General features: G+C 38.9%; 1 protein-coding gene across 4 annotated transcripts in view; it reads right to left on the reverse strand.

The window, feature by feature from the left end:
- Positions 1 to 13207, reverse strand: part of Tpst (tyrosylprotein sulfotransferase) — a 532464-nt gene that overhangs the window by 5169 nt on the left and 514088 nt on the right. For all 4 annotated transcript variants that reach the window (XM_081770746.1, XM_081770747.1, XM_081770749.1 and 1 more), the window contains 2 exons: positions 9063 to 9257; positions 5996 to 6249 (listed from right to left, as the gene is read on the reverse strand). In XM_081770746.1, the coding sequence (XP_081626872.1) occupies positions 5996 to 6249; positions 9063 to 9257 (449 nt within the window). The remainder of the gene's footprint in view (positions 1 to 5995; positions 6250 to 9062; positions 9258 to 13207) is intronic.

Consider the following 13207-nt stretch of genomic DNA (forward strand, 5'->3'; position numbering starts at 1 on the left):
TGTTTCACAGTGTGGTAATGGTAGAGCTGCTGCCCACTACCACAGTATTTCTCTTTGCCTGGCTCCTACTCCTAAAGACCTGTCCGGCATGAGAAGGCCTCTGATAGTGAAGCTATCTCCGGCATAGTTCTTGGGCATTAGAGCGCGTGGCAAGGTGGAGATATTATCGAGGGAGGCCCCGTATGATACGGCAGAAAATGCGACATGATAAATTTGAGCAGATTGGGTAGACTAATGGTTAATTTCTTACAACATTGGTGCAAGATCTATGGATATTAAAATCAATGCATATGCGCAGTGACTAGCCGCAACAATGAGAGATTGCTTCAATTGCAATCCAATGGACACTTTGATTATGTAGACAGCTGTTTACCAAAGTGAAATGATACCCAACTCAAGTGCTAGTTATGTTATCTTCGTGATTACTTGTGTCCTGCTCTTAGGCGCAGGTCACACACATTCTGCAAACGAGACCCATAATTATCTACGATAACACACATATATCATACAGCAAAAGTGGTAAACAGCTTACTGCAACAATAGGGTTGGGAGGTGTTGATCATCCACCTTATTCGTCTGACATGAATCCCTACGACTGCTTTTTGTTTCCCAAGATGAAGGGACCGCTGAGAGGGAAACGCTTCAGAGATGTCCCATCCTTTCGGCCATTGAGCTGTCTCTGCACATACTAGTAGGCCTACGAAAGGGAGGCATTCAACAACTGTCAGATGTGTGAAGCTTGTTTACACAGATGCAAGAGGTTACAATGAGGGATTGTAAATGACTCCATGTTCGTACCATTTTTCACACGTTTCCGCCGTAAAAGAACCCGTATGTTGTTTGTCTAACACAAAAACGTCTGTTAGAAAGACTTTCTCGTTATCATTATTTCCAAGGACAGGAAACAGCGGCAGCAACACATTGGAAAGAAAATTCACATGCGGATGCACAATACAGAAACCAAAAATGAGCAATCGCAGGAAATTCTTACATTTCTAACTACTATCCTAGGTCTAGCCTCAAAGAAGAGGCTAAACACAAAAACTGATGTTCGTTTTCCTTTCAGATTATTATTTTTCATGATGACCTTATTTTTTTTCATGATTTCTGCAAAATTTATCTAAGGAATTACTTATTCTATTGTGATATATCATGTTAGTAACTTTTGCTAAACTTATACCTTCAAATATTTACGACTTATATTTAGTGCACACGGGTTGTTTCTTATTTAGAGATGCATCTACCTCAAGAAATTCCTTCACACCACTACCGATAATGCTCTTTTTGATGGTCCCGCCACAGACTTATCGCTCGGTGTCGGAGTTTCCGCTGGAGGAGGACGGCAATACGTATAGATATATTCAAGCCTTTTTACATAATTTCCATGGACCGTCAATGGTTGAGAGTCCTCGCTATGCTAAGGCCAGTTTCAGAGATCAAAGATACAACAATCCATCAGCAGTGAGCTATTAAAATGTGTAAAAACGAAATGACACGGATACCAGTTTCTTCTGCTATTTGTTGCAGGAAGAGTACAGTTGAATGAGAGGTATGAATAGATGCTGGCACACCAGACTTTTCTTCCTCCTCGGCTAAGTTGGCAATAGATTGATCTCAGAATGTTTCTAAGATGATAAGAGAAGTCTACCTAGGTATTTTCTTGGGCCCCAATGTACCTTTCACTTCCGATTGCAACAGGAACCAGCAGCTATCAAGAACCTTTTTATAAAACTTTCCTACATTCACATCTTTGGAAGTCTTTGGCAGCATCTTGTGTGGAGAGAATCACATGCAGCCTGTTACAGTCATTGATTGTTGTTTGTTGATATGTAGTATCTCTTTTTCATCACTTACGCTATATGAGACGTGGGCCTACAGAATAAGGTGGGAATCCAAACCACTGTAATACGTTCAATGCTCTATTACAATCACTAAGATACACTACACACACGGCTCGTCCAGTGTGACGTAATTTCCACCTACCCACCCCACTAGATGGTGTTCGTAGAACCGTCGACAATTAATATATCATTCTGCAATATGTTCTGGCAAGGCTTTGTGAACACGTCCTTTCGAAGCGTCTTCAATCTCAGAATATGATGCAGTATGATGTTAGTTGTCTCCTGTGTTTTCGGTTTACAATAGCTTTCTGCAGGACCGGATCCAGGATTTTCTGAGGGAAGGGGGTGCACCAATAACTATCAGTACATTTGAATCAAATTTAATTTTTTTAAATGCCTTTAGGCGTCTGTGATGTGTATGAGGAACTGAATTAAACTATTATGTTTAGCAAAACCGCTTTCTTTTAAGCCCAAAGTGGAAACATGACATGAAATTTTAGGAAAGTATTGCTATTTCCACTGCCAGTTTCTCACTTTAGATAGTGTATATTCAGAACGGGGGGGGGGGGGGTGCACGTGCTCCGGTCCTTCCTAAATCCGGCCCTGCCTTTCTGTGTACCTTGATCGTCCTCGTAACGAGAACCTGGACTTTTCAGATAGGAGCTGATGGTGGTAGGGATGGATTAACCTTTAAGCAAAATAAGCACGTATTTACAGCATCAAGGGAAGGAGGTACCACAGAAATTTTCCATAGCCGAATTTACCATGGTCCAGGGTCATACGATTCAATACTGCAAAATGCTGCAGCCGAACCAGGATCCGCAAAAGGGGTCCCCACATTAAATTTATAAAAAATAAAAAAAAATTACATACAGATATATACAATAATAAAAAGAGCACTCAGTGTAGAACTCCGCCAAGGGTCGTGAAATTGAAGGGGGCGGGGGGAAATCACCGTATATAGTCTAAATAAAAACAAGATAAACTTTATATTGATCTGGAAAACATAGAGTTCGTCAAAAATATAAATTTCTTGGTGGAAGTATAAATAATATCTGATCAAAGATTGCATTTTTTTTAAATAAAAAAGGGGCAAAATCCGTCAAATATAAATGAATGGAAGCAAACAAAAAAACATTATTTTTCCATGTTACTGTAAGTTTTCTTTAATTTCGAAAAATATTTTTATTTTATTTTATGCTTTACTATTGTTAATATTTTGAATTACATATATATGGGAACACCAAAATCTTTTAACCGCTTAGAGTCTCTAAGGTTATAAATCCGGCCCTGGATGCACGGTTCGTACCAGACCGAGGATTGGCTTCTTTCTGCCATATAGGAATCGCTCTCAATCCTCTCTTATTCTACTCTTTTTAACACTTATGCTACGCCACTCTTCACTAATGTGAATTAATGTTCCCTGTACATTTTGATTATAGCACTGTAACCATATTTCGATCGGAAAGCGCCATTATGTAGCCTTCCCAATAATGCTCGACCTTCGCCTGAGAAAAACATCACTTTAGATCGGAATACATGCATGGCTCCACTCCTGTAAATTTCAAGGGAACTCGAATGGTGGCTAGTAGGGTTGTTCTAATAAATTACCAAGGGGCAGTACTGGTAATATTATGCACCCAATTTATATTTCTCTGAATACGAGGGTCATTTCATAAATAATGCACACTATTTTTTGTGACTTTACATGCTTATTGTTTGAAGAGGATCTCTTTACAGGCCTTCAATGTAATCTCTCTGCTTGGTAATGACAGAATCCCACCTCCGGGTAGCTTCTATATTCCATCAAGGACGCCATCTTTGTGAAACTATCGAATGATTCAGGTAACAACTGCAGAAAGCTCTTCTAGGCATGGAAACCGATGTCCACATACGTTGTTTCAACTTTGGGAACAGGTCGTAGTCTGGTCGACTCATATACGGACTGTAGGGAGCATGAGGTAACAGTTCGCAACCATATTTGCGAAGCTTTGGACGCACAGCATTTAGCGGTGTGCGGGCGAGCATTGTTGTGGAGAATCAGTGGACTCGACCTGAGCAACTGCAATCGGGTTTCGTGTCGTGCATTTTTCTGCGCAGTTTCAGCAGGAATTCAATAATACTGTGCTGTGACTTCTTCTCCCACACGGAACTCGGTCCCTTATGATAATGCCTTGGTGGTCGTAAGCAAAAATCTGCTTAACTTTTGAGATCGGCAACACATTTTTGGTCTTGACGAAGATGGAGCTCTCCACTCGCTGGATTTTGATTTCAACTTCAGCTCAAAATCTCTGATCTAGGTAATGACCAATAGTTTCATCAAAACATCAGCTTTAATTGATGAAGTGTTTACCTCGCTTTCATCAGGGGTGCCCACAAGGGGGGGCTATGACGCAAACTGCGTCATTGAAATATTTGGGGGGGTTAAAATCTATATAAATGTTTGAGGGGGTGTAAAAATTAACCGAAAAGTTTTTTTTTTCATGGAAGAACACCTACGGATAGACAATTGAGGGGGGTGCGTCATGGACATGAGGGAGGGGTGGGCACCACTGCTTTCATAATCCATTCCGCAGAGTTCCACAGTGTGCATTATTTATGAAATGAACCTCGTACATTTAACTTAATTCTGGAATGATTCTCACATCCTACATTGACAACTCATTCCTGTTTCCCCTCCTCATACTCAAGTTTGTTTTAAATATCGTTACAAATTGCTATCATGTACCGGGTGTCCAGAAAGTAACTATGCAGTGCCATGTTGTGGTGTGCTAAATGATGACTGATATGATTGTCAATTAGTAATACATTTTCCATTGTTTAACATATTTGAACCATATTTGACCAGGTATTTGTATTTGTTCACAGGTCCGGTTTGATTGAAGACCAACGTCTTGTGTGACATCATTGGGATCCAGGTCATCATGCTGGCGATTGAACAAAGAGTGTTTCTTGTGGAGCACGTGTTCCACAATGGAGATAAGTTTGCAGCAAAGTTCCCAGGAGTGAAGATGCCTAACCGCAATGCTGTACGGAACCTCATCACCAAGTTTCGAAAGACCGGAAGCGTTCATAATGCTCCAAAATCAGGTAGGTCGTCCACAGACATCCGCAGAGAAGGTGCAAAACGTGATGCTGCCCAGTCCAAAGAAATCGGTTATACAACTAGCTCAGCAGGTCCACGTGTCCGTTGGTTCCGCTCACAAGATTCTCCGGAAATCACTGTCCATATATCCGCACAAAATTTCGTTCGTGCATGAACTGAGAGACACCGATCGCCCAGCGCGTATGAACTTTTGCAACTGGTTCCTGTCCTTCCATCAGGACAATGGTGAGTGGATTCTTTACAAAACGTTTTTCAAGGATGAGGCATGGTTTATCCTCTCCTCTTACGTGAATAGCCAGAATAGTCGTGTGTGGAGTACGGAGAATCCACATGAATTTCATGTGTGCCCACTGCATAATCAAAAGGTTGGTGTTTGGTGTGCCATGACTCATAAAGACATCATTGGGCCTATCTTCTTTCAGGACACCATAAATGTACAACGGTACTGCACCTGCATTCTGGAGCCCTTCCCAGGTGAACTGAACGAGAACGAAATTGAGAATGCCTGGTTTCAACAGGATGGGGTGACTGCACTTACCGTCCATAAGGCGATGAGCTTTTTACAGGGCATCTTCGGTGACCGGATCATCTTTTGAGGACTCTGGCCTCCGCGTTCACCTGTCTTGACTCCACCGGATTACTTTCTATAGGGTACGTTGAAGGGAAAGTCCTATGAAGGCAATCCGCACAACATACAAGAACTCCAAACTGCACTGACACGTCACATTCGGAACATCACTCCCGATGTTCTGCACAACGTCTTCAAGAACATACAGAAACGTGTGCAACTATGTCTTCAAGTGCAAGGGGATCACTTGAAGCATCTCTTTTAACTTCCATGACATTAAACTTTAGCTTCGAGTTAATTTCGGTTGTTTAAAGTGGTTTATGGAAAATAAAATACGGCAAGTTATGCACTGCATAGTTACTTTCTGAACACCCTGTACATTACTTATATATGACATATTTTCGCATTTTCACAGTCTATCCCGTCATTCGTCTATTACCTATGTATCTATGTATCAACTTCTGTCCACAATCTACTTACTTGGATAGTGACACTCCACCAGGTTTGTTAATGTGTTCTTCGTGGTGGAGCACCGATTCATTCCATGGAATATCCAGAAATTCTAGAATGTGTTGCATCGTTTGTCGAGGATGAAGAACAAGCTGTTCATAGTAGACCCTGAGACAGCGTCCTGATCCTACTTCTTGACATTGTGCATTCATTGCTTGCACTGCTGCGTTCCATTTCGTGAGGCACTGCCGGTAACTGGTTAAATCAAAACCAGTAATTGTCACCTAGAATAAATAAGCGAACATGTCACTATATGCATATATGTTACACAAAAAATTAAAAGGAAAACGTCACAGAAGCGTCATCGTACCAGTTGTGTTATACGAATGAGAAAGTTGATCAATAGCTTCCAGAGATGAATATTAGGTTAGAATCAAAAATAAAATAGTAACTAGAGATTAGATTAAGAATGGAATGTGTTACAGGGATGCGTGCTGGTGCCAATAAGTTACTTTTCGAGAATATGTTACTTGTGATCGCAGTTTTATTGAATTATATGATGGCCGAATAAAGATTTTTGGTCTGAGGTACTGGTAAGAATACCCACTAGGCTTTGTACTTGTAATTGTCACCTACAATACATACATGAGGGACCATGGTTCGATCCCAGCTCATGCCAAGTGGGCTTTGCGGTGGACGCAGTAAGCGTGGACTTTCTCAGGGTTCTTCCGCTTTTTTCCACTTTCTTTATTCTATAGTTTCATTCATGATCATCATCAGCGTCTTCCTTATCCTCAATACATAACTGTGGGACGTTAAGCTTAAAAATAATAAACCTGACATACTAATAGAATGTCGTTAGAATTAAAAGAAAATCCAATAGAGTAATTTTGCTTATTATAGCTACTGTATAGATATGACAGTTGATGGCTAACTACCAAAAAGGACTTTTAGGCTGAAGTGTTCTAAAACAAGGTAAAGATAGAAGGTATTTAAGATATCCGTACTGATCGTAACAAAAGAAGGAGTGATTTATATATACTATCTTATTATTTGCCAAAATATGTACACGTATTGAGAAATAAGATATCGTTTTCATGTCAATTATTGATTTAATTCATTCAGCATTAATCACAGTTGGTATATGTGGTAGTGATCCAAACGCACGAATGTTACAACTGCATTATATTTGTGGTCATAGTATGCACACATTTGTTTGACGAAACCAATTTCTATTTTGTACTCGTATAGAGAGTTGTACTTCATGCTGGTAACTTGAAACTGGCAACGCCCTTCTCCTTGTCATTCTCTACCTTTATTTTATTATAAAACCTTGATTCTTACGGAAAGAAATTAAAAAAACATAAATGCAATCCTTGTTTTTCAATGTTAAATGCTTCAGGAATGATGAATGTTGTTATGTCAAGCAGAATGTATATTTGTCTGCTGTAGAAATCCAAACCGTTAGGCGAAGAACCTTGAAAATTTGTATAAATTGCCATGTACCTAGGGTCACAATAAGGTTTTACGAATTATAGCTCTGAAGAAGAGGAGAGCTTAGAAGGTTTAACAAAAAAAAGAAAAATGTATTTATATTTTAAATACTTTTCACAAACGTGATTTTTTCTGTCGAAGAACAGGCACTCTGCTAACGTAAGAGTTGATAGAGGTTCAGATGGCGAGTCGCCTGGTACGCTGTGTAGCGTGCCGGAGAGAATTTGAACCAACGTTGTCACATCAACGTGACTCGGAATGGGAAAACTGAAGCTCATGGACTTACGAATTGAAATACCACAGGAGAAAAAAGAATCACCCGTAACATTTTCCTCCATTCAATGTCACTTTGTGTTTTCTTGCAGTTGTTATTGAATACCTTACAAAAGTTGCATCACGTGTAGATCAAAGCTATATCAAGGTATGGGATTATTATGAATTAGGTTTCAAATGTTCAATCAAAAAATGGAATAAAAAATGATAAAAACTTGTCTACAATGAAGAATCAATTATTATTATTATGAGCATCTGCTTCACAGAAATGCTGTTTTGCTATATGTATTAAGAAAATACATATGAGAAAATTGTAGTTTATAAAATTCTATACGAGAAAGGTCTTTAGATTTTTTTAATTAATCCTTTCAAAGATATAGACTGAATTATGTCTGAACAGAAATAGAGCACATCACTAAAATCTTATATTAATACATAAAAATTAAAGATAAAAACTTTAGTAAGTTTTTAATGCTACTCTTAATTCTTATGATAATTTGGGAGTTAAATAAAAATACCTCCTACAAATTTATATATTGTATGTTCATAATCTGTCGTAGTCTTACCATATCTCTAAAAGATGTGTGTAAACAGGGCCGAAACCAGAGAGGCTGACAGGGACCTGACATCAAATTTTATTTAGCCTCGCTCACTACTTTCTGTACCCTTCATAAATTTATTCCACAACTAGCTGCGGTTCTCTCCTGAGGTGTGGCATCGCAACGATCATATGCTGGAGATCGGTAGCTTCGTGCTCGGCTTCATTTTCAAAATAGTTACACACTGTATAGGCGATTTTGCAAGCCTCTTTGTGTACGACTTGACGCTCACTACTATTGTCTTCCATTATTAACGAAAATAATCCTAATATTCCATATCTAACTGCAAGAACATATAAAAATAATCACCACGTTTGAACTCCGCACACTATATTAATCTACCGAGGAATAGTTGCGATAAAATTTCAGTTAGAGACGAGAGAGCACGGCGTGCTACTGCGCATTCAAATTCCACCCGCCTTCAGTGCTGCTTCTTGGTCAAGTTGTAGGACAACTTCGATACCTGGCAGATAGAAAATGCAAGAGGACGCCATATAACCGTAATCCAGTACCCATGAACAAGCATTCTGTAAATTTTCATACTTAGTGTTATCCTTCCTGGAATTATCCATTACCAGAGGAAATTATAACGTTATTAATGGCATCAATAAAATGTGCTAGGCTTATATTTGCAACACTGATTTACAACTCAGTATTTATAGCGAATGGTAGATTTTGAAACTGTGGCCTCTGAACCACTGATCTCTGAGTAACTAAGTCTAAATCATTACCTTTCTACTAATAATGGAGTGCACTGTGGCTCGACCATCACGAACCATAAATATGAATTTGGAGGTTGGGAAGAGCTCGGAGAGGTAAGACGCTGACTTCAGAGTAAGTGGATCCTTGTTGCAGAGACGCGGCGCTGGTTCCCCGTGCCTCGCTATCACTTCTAAACAAAAAGCTGCTATAGCTGCATCTAGCACCTACAATGAAAATATCAACACATTTTAAGTCAGAAATTGGGGAAGAAAATATATTAAAATTATACCCTGAAATATACTACAATTAAGTTTCCACTTAAGAAAGCCTCGTAAATAAATAAATAAAATAAAATTTACATTGTGCTGTTTTGTATCTCATAGACAAATGAGAAAGTTCTCTACAATTTAACTGTCAATAGTAAATAATGAATATAGCAAAACGTTTTATAAGTTATGGTAGCTCTTTCTGTTTATAAAGTATAGATACAGGAATAATCATAGAGGGTGAAACAGAGAAAACGCATGCTCTTTAAAACTGCTAGTAATCGGCGACGAGTAGGGGTATTGATCTTGAGCGACCGTGAATGACAGCTCAGACAATGCAGTTTCAGCCGCTATGAAGCATTGGAGCGTAGAGCATCGTGTGTTCGCGGTCGAGCAGTTCTTTAGAAACAATGATTCTGTGGTCACGGTTCAACGTCTTTTCCGTCGAAAGATTAATGTCGAACGTCGAGTCCCAAATCGAAACACTATACTTCAATGAGTTGCAACGTTCAGAAGTACTGGATCTATGACGCAAAAGAAACTACCCTAGTCTTCTTTCGTTCACCCGTTCAGTTCGAACTCCGGAGAACGTATACAGAGTGAAAAGGGCAGTTCTTGCTAGTCTGAAACGATCTGCTGGACGACAGACTGTATCGCTGGTGTCACGTCGTTCACTTCATCATATCTTACACGATGATCTCAAATTTTCTTCTTCATCACAGATCCAACTACCCACCGGAATAAAGTGTTTCGATCTGGGACTGTACCTCGACATTAATCTTTCGACGGAAAAGATGTTGAACCATGACCACAGAATCACTGTTTCTAAAGAACTGTTCAACCGCAAACACGATGCTCTACGCTCTAAACGCTCCATTGCGACTGAAACTGCATTGTCTGAACTGTCTGCAAACGGTCGCTCAAAATCAATTTCCCTATTCATCGCCGAGTATTAGCGGTTTAAAAAACATGGGTTTCCTCTGCTCCACCCTGTATTAATAATTTACGAAACTAAATATAAGTTTGAATTTATCGTACTGTGATCATGACTAGTAGGTAAAGAAGACAAATAAAAAGAATACGAAAAAATGACAGCATTTAAAATGTGCAAAGTCAGCTTTCGTAAGTACTGTGTATTAAAATGTACAGTCCGCAGCAAAAAACCTGCAACATGAGCATGTAAGTTTATTGTGAAACGACGAAGTCTTTTGCTCCAGAATAAGTGTGCATTGGAGGACATTCAGGTTTCTCCTGCGTGATTCGTGCCACTTAGACGTTATGTTGATTCCTTGGGCTGTTAGGCGTAGTTTCACAATAAACTTAAATGCTCATGTTGCAGGTTTTTTTGCTGCGGACTGTACAAGCATAACTTCCACTTTCATTAGATATTTTAAAGTAATGATAAGAGAGAAGAGGCTTGTGATGGTGAAAAATCCGAATTTGAAAGGTTAATGGATTTACACTTTTATAGTCACTACATAGAAAAAAGTGAATTTTGGATGTCTGTCTGTTCTAATTTACACACGTCTAGGGGCAATAATATTCAATGCATTCAACCAATTTTTTAAATTTATAGTCCTTATTAGATTCTCTAGTTTCTTCTACCTCTTAAAAAGATAGTTAAAAGTAGTTTACTTGAGGACAAAACTCAAAAAATTGCTAATTTCTCAAAAAGATTCTAATGGTTTCTTTATCTATATGAGTCTATAAAAAATGGAAGTGTTTATGTTTGTGACATAACTTTTGAACCACACGACCGACCTCGATCAAATTTTTTCAACATAGATGAGTTTCGGGCCTGGGATGGTTTTTATCATTTCACTTTGACGGTGCAACTTAGGGGAGGGGAGGAGAATATATTTTAAAATGATCGAAAATGACCGATATTAGTGCGGAATCCATCGTTTTCGGAGTCGCAGAGACGAACAGTGACACTTTCGATGCCGTTTAAATCCAAATTCAGCCCCACAACTTCGAGGAAGGGGAGATATAGCCTTAAAACAGTTTACGGTGATAATGCTTTAAGGAAAAACTATCCTCAAAGTAACACGTTTCACCACCGTAGAAGACGATCAAAACCAACGTGACGGATGAATTTCGGAAGATACCAAAAGAGAACTCTCATCTATGTTTCCAGCAATGGCAGGAGCGGTCGAGTAAGTGTGTGTGTTTCGAAGATACTTAGTTTGAAGATTAAGTAAATGTGTTCTTATATTGTGGGAATAAAGAGCTGGAACGAAATTCCGGGAACTTTTTGACACACTTTCACAAGTTAGTACACACTTTCTTGGCCACTAAACATAATATTGATCTTTATAGATAACTTGGTGCATATTTTCCAAATACAATAGTGGCTGGATAGTTGTACCTTAACGTAACTATGTTTTTAAATATATTTTTAAAAATGGTAAAATTTTGTTAAAGAAGGAGTCGTATGTTCGCTTCATTGATATAGACGGTGGGAAACGAGGATTTTTTGCCAGTACGACTACTCCTCGAATTCTTTACTTTCAGAACAGAATGGTCAATGCAAAACATTGGTCTACCATCATTACGTTTCTGCACTCTAATTCTTCTTCAGATTTTTTCCGTAATAACCGACTATTCCTTCTAACAACAAACAACAGTATTTCCTACAGCTGCTGCTCTACAGCAGTTCCAATGAACATGCGGTAGAAATTCCGGTAAAATATGGACTATGTGCCGTAGTACGCTTTCTGTGGGCAAAACACCCTTTAGCTACTGAGATTCATCGCGAACTCTGTAATGTTTACGGGTCAAATGTGATTACATGTTTAAAGACGAACAAATTAACATATATGATAAGTAAAGAAGTGGACTCCCGTCTGTAGTCAGTGATGGATTCCTGAAAAAATAGCAGAAGGATTCGTGAATCCTTCAGTTTACGGTATCTGAACTTTTGTCACACTTCCCGCAAACTTTTCGGACTATTTTCTAGAAGACAGTGACAGACAAACTGGGCTACCGCAAGGTCTGTGCTTGTCGGGCACCAAAATTTGTTTCTCAGGAGCACAAAACACATTGGATGGCTCTGCTTTGGACTTTCTCTCCCATTATGCAGAGGACGTAGAACAATTTCTTAATAGAAATGTGACTGGCGATGAGATGTGGATGCGTATGTGAATACTGAAAGCAATGAATGGCGTGTGGTGATATTTATCCACCATCGAAACACAAAAGCTCGAACAACGTTGGCTTCCAGGGAGGTTATGGCAAGCAGCATTCTAAGATGCCTAAAGACTTATCTTACCAGTTCAAAGTCCACTGTAAGACATGGAAGAGCCACTCAGAAAAAGCGTCGGGACATGATACTGGTTGTCTGCACACCGCTAGAGCACCAAGAAAGCATGTAGTAGTTTCGTTCGGATGTTTCTGATCATCTTATGTATAATCAGGATTTGATGAGCGACTACCACCTACATAGGTACATGAAACTATGGCTTGCGTCGCACTGCTTTAAGACATTTTTAAAGAACAGTTTCATTTCTAAGCGGCGTTTATTTTCAGAAGTAATTGCAAATCTTAAAGGCGTTATGACAAGTGTCTTAATTTGAATAGTGTAATGTTATAGTTTCCACATGTGTACCGCATAAACTCTGCATCTAAGTTTGTGTATCATTGACAACTGAACGGAATTTATTTCTTCCGAATTCCCCCTTAATTTATTGCAATTTTAATGAATGTAATAGCATCAAAATCACTTAAACTAAAAACACAACTCAATGAGCAAAGCAATGTTTATTTAAAAATAATAACTGTGTAACAGTTTCGCCAACTAACTGAACATAGTGGCTTCAATAGACGCTGTCTGATGTCTGATGAAGTGAAACCAATATGTTTAGTTCGTTGGCGAAACTGTTACACAGTTATTATTTTAAAATAAACGT

The sequence above is a fragment of the Thermobia domestica genome, chromosome 9 (genome assembly GCF_964235325.1).
Source record: "Thermobia domestica chromosome 9, izTheDome1.hap1.1, whole genome shotgun sequence".
Taxonomy (NCBI): Eukaryota; Metazoa; Arthropoda; class Insecta; order Zygentoma; family Lepismatidae; genus Thermobia; species Thermobia domestica.